The 21,408-nt window shown below is 42.5% G+C and overlaps 1 protein-coding gene across 3 annotated transcripts in view; it reads right to left on the bottom strand.

The window, feature by feature from the left end:
- Nucleotides 1–21,408, bottom strand: part of CDKL1 (cyclin dependent kinase like 1) — a 42,484-nt gene that overhangs the window by 17,890 nt on the left and 3,186 nt on the right. For all 3 annotated transcript variants that reach the window (XM_014465647.2, XM_023763838.1, XM_014465651.2), the window contains exon 2: nt 5,620–5,741. In XM_014465647.2, the coding sequence (XP_014321133.1) occupies nt 5,620–5,741 (122 nt within the window). The remainder of the gene's footprint in view (nt 1–5,619; nt 5,742–21,408) is intronic.

Raw genomic sequence — 21,408 nt, 5'->3', positions numbered from 1 at the left:
AACAGTGACTACTGAATTAATAAAATTTAATGTAACTTTTTTGGGAGAATAGAAAAGAGAAACAGAGGGGACAATGGTGTAAGAAAGTGAAATTTTCCTCTGTCATGAGATGAGAGAAATGATGAACAAAGAACATGGACCTCTTCCAGCATTCTCAATATAACAGCTGTTCCCGCTTCTGCTTTTCTAACATTTGTGACATTACAAGACGCCAAACGATCAAAGCTTCATTTCTACACAAGACTACAACACAGTTAGGGGAGAAAGGGCTGGCCAAGCTCCTGCAGAAACAATATGTTCTTAGGAATTTATCTTATAGAACTATTTATGCAAGTGGTTGGTCAATGCAGAGAACTAGAAACAATCTAAATATTTATCAATGAGGGATTAAATAAAGAAACCATGGTATGTTTGCACAATGAAATTGTATATAGCCACTTTATTTTATTTTTTTGCCACTTTAAAAATATAGAAGTAAATATGTATAAATAGGGGGACAGCTCCAAAATATACTTCAAAAATCCAGAATAGTATGTAGAGTATAATCTATTTAAATATATATTCATAAAATAATTAAAAATAATTTTTCAGCCCTGGCTGGTGTTGCTAAGTGGTTAGAGCATTGGCCATCCCATCGAAGGGTCAAGGGTCCTATTCCCAGTCAAGGGCATGTACCTGGGTTGCAGGTTCAATCCCCGGTCCCAGTTAGGGCGCATGTGGGAGGCAACCAGTCAATGTGTCTCTCTCACATCGATGTTTCTCTCTCCCTCTCTTGCCCTTCCTCCCTCCCTTTCCCTCTAAAAATCAATGGAAAAAATATCCTTGGGTGAGGATTAACAAAAAAACAACAATTTTTCAAACTGATGAAATTTCTTTTTATACATTACTGTGGTGCTAGGACAGTGATGTGAACCTTTTGAGCTCGGCGTGTCAGCATTTTGAAAAACCCTAATTTAACTCTGGTGCCGTCATATAGAAATTTTTTGATATTTGCAACCATAGTAAAACAAAGACTTATATTTTTGATATTTATTTTATATATTTAAATGCCATTAACAAAGAAAAATCAACCAAAAAAATGAGTCGTGTGTCACCTCTGACAATCGTGTCATAGGTTCGCCATCACTGTGCAGCTAGAAACATTTTTATAACAAACAATATGTCACTTTCAATTTAAAAAGAGAGATTTTTATGGTTCTACAAAGTCTGGGAATTCCATTGTCAGAAACTGAAAACTTGTGCTGACAATCTTTACCCACCACATGTTCTTTGAACAAACTATACTGGAGTCAGAGGAGGAACTGGTGGTAAGGGAGAGAATCAGTGAAGTACTGTGTCTGGCTGCACTTATCGTGGGGCAGAAAAATAAGAGAGAACACCTATAGTCATTTATGAAACTTTGAGTTATGAGAGACCAATAGTTTATCTATACTAATAAAAAGGTAATATGCTAATTAGACCGGACATCTTCCGGATGTCATTCTGGACAAAGCCATGGTGGCGGGGCCGAGGCAGAGGCGGTTAGGGGGATCAGGCCAGTAGGGGAGAGCAGTTAGGGGGATCAGGCCAGCAGGGGAGAGCAGTTAGGGGTATCAGGCTGGCAGGGGAGAGCAGTTAGGGGGATTAGGCCGGCAGGCAGGGGAGCGGTTAGGAGCCAGCGGTCCTGGATTTTGAGAGGGATGTCTGACTGCTGATTTAGGCCCAACCCTGCAGCAGGAACCCCCCTCCCCCCCGTGCACAAATTTCATGCACTGGGCCTCTAGTATAATAATAAGTATAAAGCATTTTAAGACCTACAGAAGATAAGCAATGGTAAGATGCTTGTAAGAGGGCAAATGTGAACAACAGAACCACAGCACTGGGAATTATAATAGAAACATATTTGTGTCAGTGTAGCAGATACCTATCTTGTGGCATAAATTGGCTCGTTAGTATCAACATGAATCTGAATCTTCTCCAAAAGCTTTCCAAAGGAGAAGTTACAAACCTGTTAATAAGGAGCTGAATTCATGTCCACTTCAGATTCAAAGTAGAAATAAGTCTTTGAGCCTGATTTGACAAGAATTATTTTAAATAAGAAAACATTGCCATGGTAATAAATGAACATGGAGAAAATACTTTTAAAAACACAAATAAAATGAAAAATACCTTTATCAATCATAACTCAGAGATAATCACTACTAAAATTTATATATTAATTATTTTCTTTTTTCTACCTATATATAAGATCTATCAAAATGAAATATGTATTTTTATGATAGCATTTTTTTCACTTTGCAACTACTTATGAACATCTTTTGTCAATGTCTGTTTTAACTATAAGCATGATTATTAGTGGCTCCACTGTATTCCACTGTAAAGACATACCATAATTTACTTAACCAACTCTCTACAGTGGACATTTCTGTTGTTTACAATTTTTCATTATAAACAATACTTTTACAATCTTAACACATACACTCAATTATTTTCTTCAGGTAAATTATTAGAAGTAAAACTGTTCAGTCTAAGATTGTGTCTTTAAGGCTTTTCTTTCTTTCTCTCTCTCTCTCTCTTTTTTTTTGGTGTTTTTGTTGTTGTTTTGTTAATCCTTACCAGAGGATATTTTTTCCCCATTAAATTTTAGAGAGAGTGGAAGGGAGAAAGAGAGAGAGAGAAACATTGATGTGAGAGAGACACATTGATTGGTTGCCTCCAGTAAGCGCTCTCTCTCTCCTCCCTCCCTCCCTTCCTCCCTCTCCAAAATCAATCAATAAATTTTTTTTTAAAAAGATAGCTATCACAAAGGAGGCCATATATGAGCTGTATCTGAAGGACAAGCAGGAATTTGCTAGACAAAGGAGAGAAGGTAGGGCAACCCCGGCTGAGAAAACAGCACATCCTAAAACAGTGGTTCTCAACCTTCTGGCCCTTTAAATACAGTTCCTCATGTTGTGACCCAACCATAAAATTATTTTCACTGCTACTTCATAACTGTAATATTGCTACTGTTATGAATCATAATGTAAATATCTGATATGCAGGATGGTCTTAGGCGACCCCTGTGAAAGGGTCGTTTGACCGCCAAAGGGGTCGCGACCCACAGGTTGAGAACTGCTGTCCTAAAGCCTAGAATGCAAATGATTCTATGGAGTGGGAAACAGGTGGGAACGGGGTGATCCAGTAGAGTGACCATAGTGATCACAGGACATTCTTGCAGTAAGTGTGCAAACCGAAGGAGGCCCCTACCTGGCACCAGGCAGGGCAAACACCAGCATTAGCACATTCCCCCTGTTGATATTATGTAACAGATCAAATATGAATCCAAGGGAGAACCAAAGTCTTCTGACTTCTAGGATATGAGACCATCAGTGGATAGCATTATAGAGCTGGAAGTTCCCTTAAACTTGACCTGGCACTGAACTCTCATTTTTCCAGGTGGGGACACCTGTAGGCAACTTTATCATACAGATGATAAAGACCCACTTTTACTGGGATGTACTTACAAATAACCCACTTCCACAGTAAAACATTTTTATATGTCCTGGAATATATATAACATATTTTAGCCAGTGAAGTTAAGAAAAAAAAACTGCTTTCAAAACTCTAATCGATCCTTGTCCTGTCCTTGTTTTCTTCTCAAACTACATGCCAAAAAAGAACTGACTCCCTATTGCTTTCAACCCCCCACAAATCAGTGTTTCCAAGTGACTCAATCTAACATAATTAATCAAACTCCCTGCAACACCTCCCTTGTACCAACCACATAGCCACGAGTAACTTATACTAATAAGTTTCATTGAAGTGTCACTTCCAAGCTGTCCAAAGAGTAAATATCAACATACTAAAGGTTTTCTCCCTTGAATACATTTCTCCGCATCAATGACTTTCTGAAGGGATGTGTGTGTTTTCTTGGCGCTCGCTGGTTGTGTAAATTAACATGAAAAGCCTATGCCATGGTCACTAACAGACTGTAAGCCACTTTAATCCCATGTGCCTGGGGGTCATGCTAGATAATATAGAACCACCACTACATGGCAGAGCAAGCTCTTGGCCTAGGCTCGAAAGCATTGTTAAAAGAGCCCCAGCCTCCAGCTGCTGAGTGAATGTGACCGGGATGGGGGGGACATTCCACCACTCTGTATACTGTCCCCAGCCAAAGTTGGGCTCCCTGGAGCAAGGCAAAAGGAGAGATGGACTATTCTTTCCTGCTTAACTTCTCTTAAATCTCCTGACCGTTCAATCCAAAGGCCTCCTCCTCCACAAAGTCTTCCTTGACTGACCTGCTTTGAATCATATCTTCCAAGGCCTGCTAATCATTCTACCCTCTCCTTTTGGCTACAGTGATTGCATCAACTGAGATGAACCAATCAGAGTCTTTCACTGGACTTTATATGCAGATACTTCCTTCTTCTAGAATGTCCTTTCTTCTAGAATGGCTACATAGCTTGATAAAAGCCTGTGGTCATGCTTTCTATCATATTCTTCCCTTCCTAACTCTTTCTATCCTCCCCACCCCGCCCCACACACACATCTTCCAAAATTCACCTTATAAGGGAGACTTGTGTACAAAGTAGAATGAAAACAACACAAAGAAGAGCCGAGAGAGAACAGCCACCAGCTATGGCACTCTACCCTAAGACATCTTGCTGAGGAGTAGGCGGGAGCCAAAATCCAGCCTCTATTCTATTCACCCAGGTAAGGGCTACCCTCCACCCTTGAAAGGGAGCCCCCTTTTCTTTCAAAGGAAGTATCTGCCTGCTCCCTAAGCCTTCTCATGCACACATAAGAGTTGCATATGCTAGAGAGATGTGGTAAGATCAGCAAAGCCTTTAAAGTCATCCCCAATCCTTCCTACTTACAGCTACCAACACATTCCTTTTTCACCCACACTTGCTTCAGCTGGGTTTTTGACACTTGTAACCAAAGAAGTCCTGACCGAGACAGCAGAACAGACACCCAGATTGCTTTGGATGCAGCAACACATTTGTTTGTTTATTTCCTCACCCGAGGATATTTTTCCATTGATTTTTAGAGAGAGTGGAAGAGAGAGAGGGGGATAGACAGAGAGAAATATCAATGTGAGAGAAACACATCGATTAGTTGCCTCCTACATGCGCCCAGACTAGGGCTCGGGCCGGGGAGGAGCCTGCAACCAAGCTATGTGCCCTTGACCGGAATTGAACCCGGGACCCTTCAGTCTGCAGGCCAATGCTCTATCCACTGAGCCAAACCGGCCAGGGCAACGCATTTGTTTTAGCCGTTAACTTCCTAAAAGCCATTTTCTTTGGGATCTTCTTTCCAATCTCCAAGTCCTCAGACTTCCTGAATCAGGCACAGAATAACTAATACCCTCCCTTTTCTTTCTTAGAGACTCGGATAGCTTATATGCAGAGATAATGTACCAAAGAAATCAAGTTCAACCCAATAATGCTGTGGTTGCTTTCTTCATGACAATGATTAGATAGGCTCTCTTTTCTAACCTTTTTGGTAACGCCTCCTCTGTGGACCCCAGCAGCAGGGTATGCTGTCCAGACACTGGCTGTGTGTGCCTAACCTGAAAAAGGGTCATTGCTAATTTCCCCTCACAGATCCTGCTGTGTTTCACTGCGTTTTGTTTGTAAGGGATGGATCGCTCACCCTCGTTGGTATCTGTCCAACTCGTGCAGAACCGTGCGGTCGCAGTACTCAAACACCAGGTGCAGCCTCCGCTTCCGCCGGAAGACTTCGATCAGGTTCACAAGGTTGGGATGCTTGAGTTGCTGAAAACAGGAAGGACAAGGCGCCAAATGTGAGGTGTGGAAGACAGCGTTCTCTAGTTCGGACCCAGTAAAAAGAAAGCTGCGCGTCCTTTAGGAAGTTTTTGTCTTGGTTGAAGTAACCTGTAAACAGTATTATCTTACTTCTCTTCATGAGCTGTTTGCTAGTAGCTTGTATGTGAAAAGCGATTATAGCCCAGGTGGTTGGTGGAGGCAAAGAGAGATATGAGAAGGCTGGGAAAGAAAGGAGAGTGAAAAGGGAGGGATGGTTTAGTTAATACAAACTCATCCTCTAAGGCTCAGATGAAATGGCCCTTCCTAAGGAGGTCTCCCCTGCTCCCCAGGGCTCAGTGCCCCTGCATGGCTGGTAGCTCCCCTGAAGTATGTGTCCTTCAGAACCTGTTGTATTTACTAAGTAATTACAGAGTAAAAATTCCTCAGTTGATTGTTTATGTCCTCTGCTGTCAATAGATATAACAGATACAATCCACAGAATGTAAGGACCATGATATCAGGGTCTGTGTTCTCTTGTTTACTCAAAATGATGTTGTTGAACCCCCAGCACAGGGCCTCGGCAATTATTTGTGGATGAATAAATAAATCACGCTTCCTAAGCTGATGAAACATTTTAAGACAGGAAAACGAGGAAGACTTCAATCTGATGTGCCTGAAGGTGTATGTCTAGAACATGGACCAGGGCAGAGGCCAGACAGATGGTGAGAAAGGCACTGTTCAGAGGTATTCTTTGTGATTAGAATAGTCAGATGTGGTGAGGGACTGGAGGTGAGGGAGGGGGAAGAGGAAGTCATCAAGAATGACCAAAGGTTTGTATCATGGGGCAGATGGCGGGGTCAGCAGTGGGAGAGGGAATGGTTTCTTTGGGGAAGAAATGACTATCTTTGGCCTGTTGTATTATTATTCATTAATTATTGCAGTATTTTCCATAGGAACAACTGTGAACTTACTTTATCCCACCCCTGTGTTTGAGCATGCTGGGTGGTGGTGAGTCTTATGGAAAGAAATATAGTAGGTAGGGAACATAATAGGGGTTGCAATTTAAAACATGGTGATCAGAGAAGAACTCACTGAAAAGGTAACAAATGGAAAAAAAGTCTAGAGAAGGTGAAGGTCATGAGGATTTCCAGAAAATTGTTCCAGGCAGAAAGAACTGCCATCCCAAAGGCTCTTCTGTGGGATCCTGCCTGGAATGTTTGCAGAACAGCAAGGAGGTCAGCGTTCGCTGCCTCTCGCATGCTGCTTCCCCTCCTTCAGTGCACCCTTTAATTTAGCCATTGCTGCAGCTTCCACCTTTGCCCAGATGTAGCCGGCAGCCCTCGCCTCAGCCGTACTCTGTGCCTTGGCTTCTGCCCCAGGGCTGCTGGGTGCTGGGATATGGGATGCTGGCGGGTTGGCTCTACCATGCAGGAGGGAGAACTCCGTGGGGGGAACCCTTGACCAATGGGGGACAGGAAGTGGTGGGTAAGTCCTCCGGTCCTCAGGCTCCTTGCAGAGACCTGGCAGGAGGAGCCCCTTTGCCCCTGCGCTGGCTTTTCCTCCTTCCCTATCTCCCTCTCTCCGATCCCTGGTATCACTCCTGCTCCCTGGTATCACTTCCCCAAACAAGCTACTAACAGAGTCGCTTGTCTGAGACTGCTTTCTGGGAGGTGTCCAGGCAGAGAGAGTTGGTACTAGAAGTGGCCCAGGCTGGCAGATCTTCAGAAAGGGATCTGGAACTGGATCAATCCCCAGGCAGATGGCCAGGCCCCCACAGCGGGTGGCAAGTGGGGCGAGAGGGAGCTCCGGGGAGCAGCAACACACAATGACTGAGACTTCCATCAGTCCTGCTTTTGAATGTGGTGCAGATTGCCTTGTGCATTAGCAGTGGCACGTGACTAATATGGGGCAATGATAATTACAGGGATTATCGAATGACTGGCTTTTGTTAACACTTTTAAGTCGTTGAGAAAAGAAAAGAGAAAATGATAGATAGGTTCCGGTTAGCCATCCATCAACTGTGGGAGTCAGAAGCCTCTGTGGCAGCCCTGGCCGACCGGGTGGTGCAGTTGGTTGGAGCATTGTCCCATACACGTTTCGGGTTCAATCTCCAGCCGGGGTGCGTATAGGAGGCAATGGGGTCAATGTTTCTCTCTCTTTGTCTCTCTGTCTCTCTTCCTCTCTCTCTAAAATCCATAAGAAACATATCCTTGGGTGAAAATTAAAAAAAAAAAAAGGCCTCTATGACAGTATTTAAAGAGACATTTATCTCCCGTAGATGCAGGATAGATTGTGCTAAAAGCAGGCTCAGGACTTAACATGTATACAAAAGCGACGATGCACAGTCTCAACAGATCTCTTATGCCAAAGTCAGGGCTCTGGCGAGAAAAGCGAGGGACGCAGAGGTCTGGGATGGGGACATTTAGGGGATGAGTCTGAGAATCTTAAACCCTCAAATTTCTCAGAGCGCTCTGGGCTGGGAGAAGCAGCCTCTTATTCCTTTGCCACATGAAGACCTGAAAACACCTCAGTGAGGCAGGTGGCTACCGACTGGATCCCCACCTCCTCTCAGGGCCCACAGACCTCTAACTAGGATGAGGCTGTAACAGTGCCTCAGCAGGCACTATGGTTCCTGCTCCAGGAGGAAATAACTGTCCTTGAGAATTACAAGACCTGGCTCCTACGTACCAGCAGGAAACTTAAGTCTGATGGACCATGCGGTGGAGAAATATAAGGCTGGAAAGGGGGGAATTCACTGGCCTGGGAGCACTGTCCCGTGACCTGGGACTTAATTCCTGACAAGGACACCTGGTAACTCCCTAAGAGAGACTGAGCACCTGACCATGGGCCATCAGGTGATTCTGTGACCCAGAGCCGGCCTGTGAGCTGGGTAATAGAGACACGCTGTCATAAGGCTGCGAGGATGCACCAGTAATAATCCACCAAACCATGAAAACTATACATGTGTGATTGGGCTCCAGGAGGTCCGGGGGGAAACAAGCAAGTTACAAAAAGGGGTGGCTCATTCTCCTGTCATCTACTTTGTTGCACTGTCACCCCTCCTTCAATTGACATGTATGTATGGTTCCATGGGAGTTTACAACTAATGGAGGAGAAAAACCCAAGACCAGCTCACAGATGGATCGGCTCATTATGCTGGCACTTGGTCTGCCGCCACCAAAGCCCCCTGGGCGGCGGCCTTGCAGGAGAGTGATGAAAGGGAATCCTCCCACTGAGCACAGCCTCAAGCAGTGCACTGGATGGCTCATTTTGCATGAGGAAGAAAGGACCTGCGATAAGCATGGATCTGTGGGTAGACTGGACGGAGCAAGTTTGAAAGCATTTGGAGAAGAGACATAAACTGTACTCATGGGAGCGAGCACAGAGCTTGAAGGTCTGGGGGCTGTTGCTGATGCCGAGGAGACCTTGAGCATCCAGGCAGAGGGTGTCTTCTCTGGAGGGTGCCAGCCTGCTCTGTCCTTGGCCAGCCCAGGGCTTGTGTAACCGATCCATGCACAGGGTGCCACGGCTGCAGGGGTGGTGGCGATGGATGGCCCCACAGCACTGGCTCCCTTTCTCCCCAAGGCTGACCTGGCTGCTGCTGCTGAGGACCTAACCTGCCAGTAACAAAACCTGACGCTTGGGGACTGACATGCTCTGTCCTTGAAGGAGACCAGCTGCCCGTGGAAGGGCTGTGATCGTCCTTACCGGAATAGATACTAATTCTTGCAGGGGGTTTGCCTGTCCTGCCTGCCCCACAATCACGAGCTTAGAGGATGTTTGCTTTACCAGCACAGGAGTCCACACAATATCAGACCAACGGGCCCATTTTCCTGCGAAGGAGGCATGACAATTAGCACACAGCCATGGAATGCATCGGTTCTACTAAACACCTCGTCACCTACAACCAGCCGCCTAAGGGAATGATGTAGCTGTACCCCAGCCTTCGAGGACACATGCATTGAACCAGCGGCCACCACATGGTGCTATGTCTTCATTTCAGTAGGGAATCTGTGGGTCTGGGATTCGGGAGCAGAAGTGGGACTGGACTCTCTCATCACCCCTCCTGGTGACCCACTTAGAGAAAGCATGCTTTCTATCCCCCAAATTCTCCCAAATTTTCAGGGCAGGAAACCCAAATGTTCATTAATACACGAGTAGTTAAATAAATAACTATAGGACTTTATAGTATATTCAAATGATAAAATAGTATGTAGCTATTAAAAAGAATAAGGTATATCTATATGTGCTGACTTGGAAAGATGTCCAAGGTATATTGTGGTTTTTTAAAATATATTTTATTGCATTTTTACAGAGAGGAAGGGAGAGGGATAGAGAGTTAGAAACATCGATGAGAGAGTAACATCGAGTCAGCTGCCTCCTGCACACCCCTTACTGGGGATGTGCCCGCAACCCAGGTACATGCCCTTGACCAGAATCGAACCTGGGACCCTTCAGTCCGCAGGCCGATGCTCTATACCAGCCGTGGGCAAACTACGGCCCGCGGGGATGAATAAAACTAAAAAAAAAAAAAAAGACCGTACCCTTTTATGTACTGATGTTTACTTTGAATTTATATTAGTTCACACAAACACTCCATCCATGCTTTTGTTCCGGCCCTCCGGTCCAGTTTAAGAGCCCATTGTGGCCCTCGAGTCAAAAAGTTTGCCCACCCCTGCTCTATCCACTGAGCCAAACCGGTTAGGGCCAAGGTATATTGTTAAATGTAAAACGGAACTCACAGAACAGTAGATTCAATACGACAGCATTTGTGTCTGTTTTTAAAAAGGAAGTATATTAGTATGTCTTTGTGTAAGCACAGCAGTCCTCGGGAATGACATATGAGAGACTGTGCGTGGGGGGAAGGGAACGAGAACGGAAAGTGAAGGACAAGGTAGGTTTCCTTTTTCACTTTACACTCTTCTGTGTCTTCGGGTTTTTCTTACGTAAGCATGTATTACTTTATCACACAAATGTCTTTTAAATGACTTGCATAGCTCTCTCCACTGTACTGTCGAACCAAGGTAGACATTCTGAAGTTCGTTTCAGGGAACTAGTTAATACATCAGCTGTGGGGAAGGAAAAGCTATTTTCATTATTTAAAAAGCTATGTAATTATTACCACCATCCCCAGCCTAGAGGGAAATATTCCACACCCATCATTACGGTGTCGCTGAGGAATCATTCTTTAACTCTTTGGGTAAAAAAAAAAAAGAAAAGTGCCTTGATCCCACATTTCCTCCAAATGCCAAGCACCCCCATGGTAGACACCCTTGCTGAGTTTTGTTTCAGGGGCGACTAGAGAAGGAAAGGGTGTGACGTATGGAGAGGAGGGGTCCTGAAAAGGCTGGAACCATGGGTGGGAAGGTGGGGGCGGGGAGGCTGAAGTTATTTTAGGTTTGCTGTGGACGACAGGGACGGGACAGAATGTACCAGGCTGGTCCTCTGGCCAGAGACCCAGGCTGTGATCTCTTCTGGATGCCTTTCTAGACTCAGCACAGGCTAAGAAAGTGCACGGTGGATGCTCGATCTGTGTTCTTGTGGTTAATGAAGTACATGAAAAGTACCAGAAAAGAAGCAATAGTACAAATGTGATCAAAATGAACATGAACAATGACCCGGCCAAAAATGAACGCAGCAATGTACTGATCGTTATAAAACAAGTTATTTGTTTGGTTTTGACATATGGTTGATAGCTTCCGTTGATTTAGAAACTCACCTTTCATTATTCTAACCTAAAAAAGAAATGGAGTTCAAAGATTTTCAACCAGGCAATTTTACCCAACAGCATTTTTACTACAGGGCTTTTTAAAGTTGATAAGTAATAAAGAAGGTTAATAATTAGCAAGAAAATATGCCCATTGAAAGCAAATTTGTGGCCTAACACATGAATCCTGCCAAATCAAAAGGTGAATTAAAACATTAAAAAAATTTAAAGTGAAAGACACAAGTCTGGCCCATTTAAAAAATTTTCCATTCTGTATAAAAAGTACTCCCTTCCGGTTTGACTATTCTATAATAACTATACAGGGTGGGCTAATGTAGGCTTACAGTTGTAAATACACAAAACACAGAGTTTATTCTTGTAGTAGTAGTTATTAAGTATTGCATTATTTTCCTTACGGACAACTGTAAACCTACTTTTGCCCACCCTGTATGTAACAGGTTGTCTGCCTATAAATTCGATTTGCTGGAAATAAAAATAATTTAAGTGGTTAAAGAAAAGCAATAGCAACTTTTATTTTTTTTTATCAGTGTGTATTATAAAGTCACTTATCCTGCCTCCTCCAGCTCTGTGATATTTTATTTTCTAGAGTCTGAGGTGTGTGGCATGGTGTGTGGAGGAGCATTTAGGGCAGACGGTATGCGCTTAATCCCCTGACAAACTGGGTGCCTTTAAGAAGGTAATGAACCAGCTTGTTGATTTCTGCTTCTTTTGTTCTTGAAATATTTGTGTGGCAGCTTTATTACTTAGGAGTTCACTACACAGCAGGAATACAATCTTTCTAGATAAACACGTTATGAGCTAAGGCAAAAAAATCTTCTAATAAACAAACAAAACAGTGAGTTACTATTTGCAGTGAGTATGCTATCTTGTAAAAATGAAATTAAACAGGTCTCCACTTGTTGGACAAATACGTAGAGATGATGATACGGGGACTGTTTGGTTTCTATCATCGTGGGCAGGGGAAGGCTCTGCTTTCTCTTCCATGCTGCTGACAACCAGTTTCCACAAACTGCCAGCACCTCTCTATGTGCTAGCAATGGACGGCGAATGGATCTGCCATTCTCTAATGACATCTGCATGGCGTGAAAGCTGTATAATCTGAAGGCCCAACACTAAGCCTGCAGGCCAACCACTGTCTGCAGATGTGTTCTGTTTGGCTTGAATGGTGTGTATTTTTTTTTTAATTGACTTGTCAATGTTCTTATTTTTTTGTTTTTAATCCTCACCCGAGGGTATTTTTCCATTGATCTAAAAAGAGAGAGTGGAAGAGAGAGGGAAAGACAGAGAGAAACATCGATGTGAGAGAAACACATCAATTGGTTGCCTCCTGCACACACCCTGACTGTGCCCCCGACCAGAATCGAACCTGGGGCCCTTTGATCTGCAGGCCAACGCTTGATCTACTGAGCCAAACTGGCTAGGACGACTTGTCAATGTTTTAAAGTCAGATTTCATTATCACTGAAGTAAACTGGGCTCCTTGGAAAATGGCTGATTCCAGAGCTGGGGCAGGATGAGCCTGAGGCATTTTGTTGTGCACATAATAAAGACGGACTAAAGGAATGACAGGCCTCTGTCAGGACAAAGGACCTGGGTCCAACAGCCCCAAGGGGTCAAATGTGTGCAATTTGAGAACAAAAAAGAATAATGACAGTGATGGTTTCTAACATGTTGAAAAAAACCCCACAAATTCACAGTGATAATACAAAATATATGTATGAGATGGGAGTGGGGTGCGAAGGAAAGCTCTTTTTATTTTAACTGAAAAATCATAACTAATGAATATAGAAAGAATTGTTGAAAGTCGCCATTTTACAATAACTCATTATAATTGATTGAGGCAAGGATCCTTGGGTGGAAGTTATTGGGGAACAAGTTTAGAATTATAACCCCACAGGTTACTTATTAATTATAAAGGGGAAATGTTTCTTTACAATTGAGGAATATGGCAGACCCACCTTAACCATGAGATTAAAACTGATAGCACCGCTTGTGGGAGCATGCACTTCCTGAGGAGAACTAGTGTGATGGACACATCCTCACCCACGCATCCCACTGAAAACATGGATCCTGCATCACATCATGTGGGAACAGTCAGACAACCTTCGTTGAGGCACATTCTGCAAAACTATTGGCCTAGCTAGATGCTTCAAAAATGCCATATCATGAAAGACCAAAAAAAGAATTTAAAAGTTGGGGAACTCTTTTAGATTAAAGGTATACTAAAGAGACATGCCAACTAAATGCAATGTATTGTCATTGATTAGATCCTGGATTATATAGTTAGTTAGTTAGTTAAATAACTATTATTGGGACAATATGAGAAATTTGAGCACAGACCGTAATACTATTATTGTGCCAAAGATAAATTTCTTGAGTGTAGAAATCATATTGTGGTTATATAGAAAAATCCCCTTGTTCTAGGAGAGTTATACTCCATACTTAGGAAAATAATTCGGCCAAAAAGGTGTGTGTGTGTGTGTGACTGACAGAGACAGAAAGGAAATGAAGACGTCTAACAGCCAACTAAAGAGTAGATAAGCATATGGAGGTATTCATTGTCTTATTCTTCCCACTTCTTTATATTTTGAAAATGTTTTCAAAACAAAAATTTGTGGGGATAAACCAAGGAGATTTTACATAAAATTCTGATTTCTGGATTTTTAAAGAACGACTGAAAATCTAGCCCCCTCGGCTTGCAGTCTATGGAGCCGAGCCATGGCTGCCCACTTTACATGAGACATGAAGTCTCCAGTTTGCCCCAGTCCCCACCTCTCCATCTTGTCTTACGGTCAGCCTGTTTCTTTCATTTATGTGATCAGTGGGGTGTGTAATCTCATATAAGCCATAACAGAGAATGTTGAACAGAGCTAACACAACTTACAGAAATGTTACTAATCCATTTCAACCAGCCAACTAAACAATTTGAAGAGAGGGGAACTAGAAATTAGCACCAATTCGCAACAGCAGGATTAAATTCTTAAAGAAGTCACAGAATTTTCCATTGAGACTTTTATCGAGTTGGGAAATATTAGTAAATTAATATCGGGGAAGCAAAAGCCTTTACAAATTGTGAAAGCTCTAATTAGATTCTAGTGCTGGGAGCTTTCACATGGCACTCGGCTAGCATTCAGTGGAATGGGGCCCTGGCATGAGCACGTGGAATTCAGCACTTAACAAGTGCTTTGGATAACAGAGAACCTTGACAGTCATACTTCCCACTGCACGTCACCGTCACCTGGATGGTAAGTCGCCCAGCGGTATTTCTGGTCTGATCTTTGAAAGCAGTGAACCTCGTGAGGGAGACTTCACCTCCAATGCCTCCCTTGGGTACTAGCGCCCATGTTTAAATCCCACCTTTCTGCCTTCCCACCTCTGTGTTTCTCTCTCCTATGCTCTTTTTGTTTTTTTAATCGCATTTATTGGGGTGACATTGGTTAATAATGTTTTATATAGATTTCAGGTGTACAAGTCTATAATACATCATCTGTGTATTGTATTGTGTGTTCAGCACCCCAAGTCATTTATCCCCTCTTTATCCTCTTCTACTTCCCTTTCCCTCTGGTAATCACCATATTGTTGTCGATGTCTATACGTTTGTTTTTTCTTAATCCCTTCAGTTTTTTCGCCCAGTCTCCCAAACCCCTGGCCTCTAACAGCTGTCAGTCTGTTCTCTGTATCTGAGTCTGTTTCTATTTTGTTAGTTTATTTTAATTAGAGTCCACATATAAGTGAAATCATATGGTACTTGTCTTTCTCTGACTGGCTTATTTCACTTAGCATAATACTCTCTAGGTCCATTCATGCTGTTGCAGAAGGTAAGATTTCCTCCTTTTCTATGGCCGAGTAGCATTCCATTGTGTACATGTACCACAGCTTTTCTTTAAAAAATATATATGTTTTTATTGATTTTAGAGAGAGAGAGAGGAAGGGAGAGAGAGAGCGAGTGAGAGAGAAACATTGATCAGCTACCTCCTGCATGCACTCTTACTGGGGATCAAACCCAAAACACAGGCATGTGCCCTGACCAGGAATCAAACCTGCGACCCTTCAGTGCACAGGACAATGCTCAACCAACTGAGCCACACCAACCAGGTCTGTACCACAGCTTTTTTATCCACTCATCTACTGATGGACACTTGGGCTGCTTCCAAATCATGGCTATTGTAAATAACACTGCAATGAACATAAGGGTGCACATATTCTTTCAAATTAACGTCGGGTTTCTTTGGCTATAGACCCAGAAGTAGAATCGCTGAGTCATAGGCAGTACAATTTTTAATGTTTTGAGGTAACTCCATACCACTTTCTGCAGTGGCTGCACCAATTTACTGTTCTTTTTGACTCTATTTTCCTGTCTTTGCAGCTTTAAAGTAGGTATTTGGCCCAAAAGTACTCTGCTCCCCTCAGCAAAAAGTCAGGGAAGCAATGCCAAACAGAGACATAAATCATGGCGATAAGGTGGGCCAGGTTCCAGGAGGCACTGAAGCCTTCCCAAGGTCACCCAACAGCTCTGAGCCAGACCAGAAACTGCACCTCCTGACTATGGCTCCTATCCCTGTGCAGTCACACAGCCCACAGCCTTGCTGGAAGGTTACAGAGAGTGAGGAGACAGTAGGAAAAAGGGGGTGCTCTGAACATCTGGTGGGTTATTACTATGCATGACGACAAAGTACACACTCAACATTCTCACCTTCCCATACCCTAGGAATCGTCTTTCCATATTTGTCCCCCAAAGAAGTCTTTTTACACATACTTTCCTAATCACCTCCCAAAGAAATGTTAATACCACAAATATACTTTATGTCTGTACATGTTCTGTTTGTATATCTGTGCTTTATAGAATACAAAAGTTAGATTTTTTTGCCTCCTGCTCCCCAAGAACAATGTTCTTCCTTCTGGGGGTGATGTGTGTGTGTGTGTGTGTGTGTGTGTGTGTGTGTGTGTGATGTGCCATTGAGTCAGCTCTGAGTCTGGGTGACCCTATGAATGAGTGACGTCCACAATGTCTTGTCCTCAACAGCCCTACTCAGCCCCGGTAGACCCATGCCTGTAGCTTCTGTGAAGTCAATCCATCTCATATTCGGTCTCCCTCGTTTCCTGCTGCCTTCTATTTTTCCCAGCATTATTGACCTTTCCAAAGAACCCTGCCTTCTCAGGATGTGCCTGGAGTAGAACAGCTTCAGTTTTGTCATTTTTGCCTCCAACAATGTTTTAGGCTTAATTTCCTCTATGACCCACTTATTCATCTCTTTGGAAGTCCAGGGTATCTGTAGAGTTCTCCTCCAACATTCTATTTCAAATAAATCAATATTTTTCTATCAGCCTTCTTCACTGTTCAACTTTCACACTGTACAGAGTAATTGGGAATATGAGGGTGTGGATGATCTTAGCTTTGGTCTCTAATGATACATCTTTGCCCTTGGTGACTGTTCCTAATTCTTCCGTTGCTGCCCTCCGAGCCTCAGCCTTCTCTTGATTTCTTGCCTGCAGTCTCCATTTGAATTGATGACTGAACCACGGTAAGCCAAGTCTTTAACAATTTCAATGTCTTCATTGTGTAGTTCTAGTCATAATTTTTGTCTCTTGATGTTCAAATGCAGTCCTGCTTTGGCACCTTCTTCTTTGACTTTCATCAGAAGACGTTTCAGATCATTGCTACTTTCTGCCAGTAGGATGGTGTCATCTGCATATCTTAAGTGACACGTGTGTGCTTTATTGTAAGGATAATGTTTTAAATGAACACTTTCCCCCCATGGTTATTCTTATCTTTGTTGCTAGCAAACCCTAACTTCTTACTTTCTAATATAATCTACATGGTTGTGGAATGACAGTTAGAAAGAACTACTATTCCAGTAAGAATCTGCACCCAGGCATCCATGGCAGCCATGAGTCCCACAGCTAAGGCCCTGATGGAGCCCACAGCTAAGGCCCGGATGGAGCAAGGGCAGGATAAACCCTGAGGAGCAGTCATTGGGAGACTTCAGAGTGTGGTGTTCACTGTAACGTGATGGTTCTGATGTGTGGAAGCAGCAGGGAGTGGACTTGGGGACAGATGAAACAGTGTCTGCATTTCAGCTCACTAACCAGGAGGACATGGCAAATCATTAACCATCACAAACCCATTTGTGAAATGGGATAACAATACCATCTAAGGTTGTCTAAGTATAATTTGTGCATCCTAGGTAAGGCTACAGGGTACTTTGCTCAAGTCTACTGGGTGACCAATAGCAATATGTGACTCCTTCTCATTTTTCTTCTCTTCTGGAGGGTGGGTTGTCACAGATAATGTCCTGGCCACTGCTTTCAGCCCTCAATTGATGTTGGTCTGATCTAACCTAAGGCCCCATCTGCTGAAGGTCTGCCCAGACACCTCATAGGGGCACTGTCCTGTCTTCAACTCCTCTAGGAGCATATACTCTTTTCATCACTGCTGGCTGGAATTCTTTGCTTCTTCTTCCAATAGTTCTACCATTTTCATCCCACAGAGAGAATACTCAGCATCATAGAGGCTTGGGACCTTAGTAATACAATTATCCTGGGTTGGTTGGCTTGTGTTTATTTTGCAACACACAGCTCTTTTCTTGTTGGACACATAGTTATTCCCAGGGTGCTGGGTTGGGTTCAGGTACAGTTACCTGCTTTATGTAGAAACAGTGCTCACTTCCCATCACAGGGCCTGTGATGACTTCAGCCTATCATGCCAGACTTCTTGACTTAAGGTGATTTTCTTTCAGGGACTTTGTCTCCCTCTAAAATCTGGTTTCTGTCATGACTACCCCACCTCCCATGCAAAATATCTTTATATGCTTGAATCCCAGTTATGAAAAGGGGTTGAATTCGTTCCTGTAGGGTTCATAGGTTATATACAAATCAGAAGATTTCATACATGCTGGTGGAAGAAGTTCTACACCCATAGTTTGAAGATAGCTGTGGGTCTTATTACATAAAGATTAAGGTTAGTGTCTGTGAAGAACCTAGCCACATTCCAAATATAATAAGAGGTAGCCTGATCTCCCAGCTGGTCCATGAGTTGGTCTTTTATTGTGCTATTATAGCTATGTTTTTGGGTCATGGCTCAGGTTAATAACCTAACGTCATGGCCCCAGATATCCTCTCCCTCCAACACCATTGTTTTCTCTTTACTGGATTAATCCCATTGGCATACAAATATACTTATTTCTCCTGTATTAAAAACAACAGCAACAAAAATTCTCTTGACCTCATACCCTTCTAAGTGCCTGCTGCCTGTTTTCTTAGCTTCCTTTTATAATAAAATCTCTTAAAAGAGTTGTTTATATTATTGCCTCTATTTTATACCTCTCATTCTCTCTTGAACCCTCTTTGATGAAGCTTTCGTTTCTACCACTCCCTGCAAATCGCTCTTGTCAAGATCTCAGATGACCCTCACATTTTCAAAGCCAATGCCTAATTCTAAGTCTCTACTAATGATGATGCTTGACACCATTGACATTCCCTCATTCTTTTTATGTTTGTTAATCCTCACCCAATGATGTTTTTTCCATTGAGTTTTAGAGAGAATGGAAGGGATTGGAGGGGAAGAGAGAGAGAGAAACATTGATGTGAGAGAGACACATGGATTGGTTGCCTCCCACACATGCCCCAACTGGGGCTGGGGATTGAACCCACAACTCAGGTATGTGCCCTTAACCAGGAATTGAACTGGTGACTCCTCAGTGTAAGGGCGGATGCTCTAACCACTGAACACACTAGCTAGGGCCATTCCTTCCTTCTTGAAACATTTTCTTCACTAAACTTTTAAGGACATTGTTCTTGGGATTTTCTGACCTTGTCAATCACCCCTTCTTGCCTCCCTTGGCGGTTCTTCCCCATCTTCCTGACGTCCAGATGCTGGAGCTCCAGGGCTCAGTCTTTGATATTGTGTCTGCATTCCCTATGGTGACCCAGTCTCATGGCTTTAATTACCATTACTATGCTGATGTCTCCCAACTTAATACCTGCAACCTGGACTTACCCCTTAATGCAAGACATGCACATTAATTGCCCACTTTACAGTCTCCTTGGATTCACATCCCAAATGTAACATATACAAAATAGAACTCTTGATTTCCTTTCCCCCAGATTTGTACTTCACTCTCCCTATCTCTTTGCTTTTCCAGTTACTCAGGTCAAGAACATTGGAATCATTCTTGGTTCTTCATCCAACCACCAGACTCCTATGTGCTTTTCTCTGAGAATAAATCTAGAATCTGACCACTACCACTCTACCACTCTGACCCCGTGATTACTCCAAAATTCTTTAAATGATCTTCCTGATTGTGGAGCTGGAGTAACCAGCAGCTAGAGGAATCCTTCTAGGATATAAGATATGCCCAGGCATCCCTCTACTCAAAACACTCAAAGTAAAATCCACAGTCCCTACCATGGCCCACAAGGCCCTCGTTTCTGACCCCCTTTCCTCTTAAATTTCATCTCCCAAGACCCTCATCATCCTTATTTACTCTGCTCCAGACACACTGATCTATTTGCTCCTCCTAGAACACACGAGAACATACATAGCACCATCACTTGACCCTGCTTTGGGGCCTTTGTACTTGTTCCCTCTGCCTGGAAGCTCATCTCCTGGATAGCTAATGAGTCATCCCTTCACATTTCCTTTTAGTCTCTATTTAAATATCATTATCCAGAAAGACTTTTCCTAACCACCCTAAATATCAAACAAGTCCCTCCATTACTCTTTCTCTCTTATCTTGTTTTATTTTTCACCACTTGACATATAATTGTTTGTTTACTGTCAGTCTCTCTTTCCCTATGAGAAAATGGGCCAAGAATAGTGCCTGGCACATGGCAAGAGTTCTGTAAAAACTTGCCAAATGAACATGTGTCAACTAGAGTATGCACTGGTGTTTCATCAAAGCACTAACTCAAAATATTGAATTTTTCCCTTTTATTTTTCCACAATGGAAAATGAGTTTGACAAACAAACAAACAAACAAAACCTCATTGATACAGAACACAGTATGGTGGTTACCAGAGGGGAAGAGAGGTGGGGAGAAGTTGAAGTGGGTAAAGGCGGTCAAATATATGGTGACAGAAGGAGACTAAACTTTGGATTGTGAGCACACACTACAATATACAGATGATGTATTATAGAATTGTACACTTGAAACATACATAAACTTATTAACCAGTTTCACCCCAATAAATTTAATTTAAAAAATAAGAAGAGTTTGAGAAAGCGTAGAATAGTTGCTTTGAGCTCAGGTATTGCAGTATAATTTTATTACTGTCACTAGAAGTGAATTTGTTCTTAGAGTAGAGTTATGAGTTGACTGATTTTAACTGGTGCAAATGTTAATTTTTTTTATAAAGCCTAATTATTTAACCTAAATAAAATCTAATTCAAAATTGAAACATTAAAGGGTTGACTTCAATAGGACCTTTTGGTGAAGAGTGGTTATATTTAGTTTAAGAAGCAGTTTATTAGTACAAATACTAAATTTTTCTCATAAAAATGTATCACCCATTTTTTTCCAAATGGCACAAAATAATGCATTTGAAAGTGTTTCAAATTTTCAGAAAAAAATGTTTTCTAAAAATATTAGCAAAACAGCTTTCTAGATAATAAATATCATCCTCAAAAGCATTTAATGGATAGTGACATTTTCATATATGCTGTCACACCGAGAATTGGAAGCATTATAGATGTGCTACCTTAAAAATTACAAAGTCAATTGCTGGACAATTCCTTTCTACAGTCATATCTGCTTAGGAGGAAACAAATATTTTTGAGTTCAATAGCAACTATTGGGAGTGACTTTAAATTGTTAAATGAACAGTTTTAAAAACAGACACCCAATGACTTTTCTGAGGATTGACACAGGCCAAATTATATTACAGACTCTAAAACACCATTCAATTCTTTTGTACTATTATTTTGTTGTAGCGGATATGAATCCTATTGAGC

The sequence above is a fragment of the Myotis lucifugus genome, unplaced genomic scaffold, assembly GCF_000147115.1.
Source record: "Myotis lucifugus unplaced genomic scaffold, Myoluc2.0 scaffold_304, whole genome shotgun sequence".
Classification (NCBI taxonomy): Eukaryota; Metazoa; Chordata; class Mammalia; order Chiroptera; family Vespertilionidae; genus Myotis; species Myotis lucifugus.
Note: the sequence above shows the minus strand (reverse complement) of the source record. Positions and strands in the feature narration are given on the sequence as shown.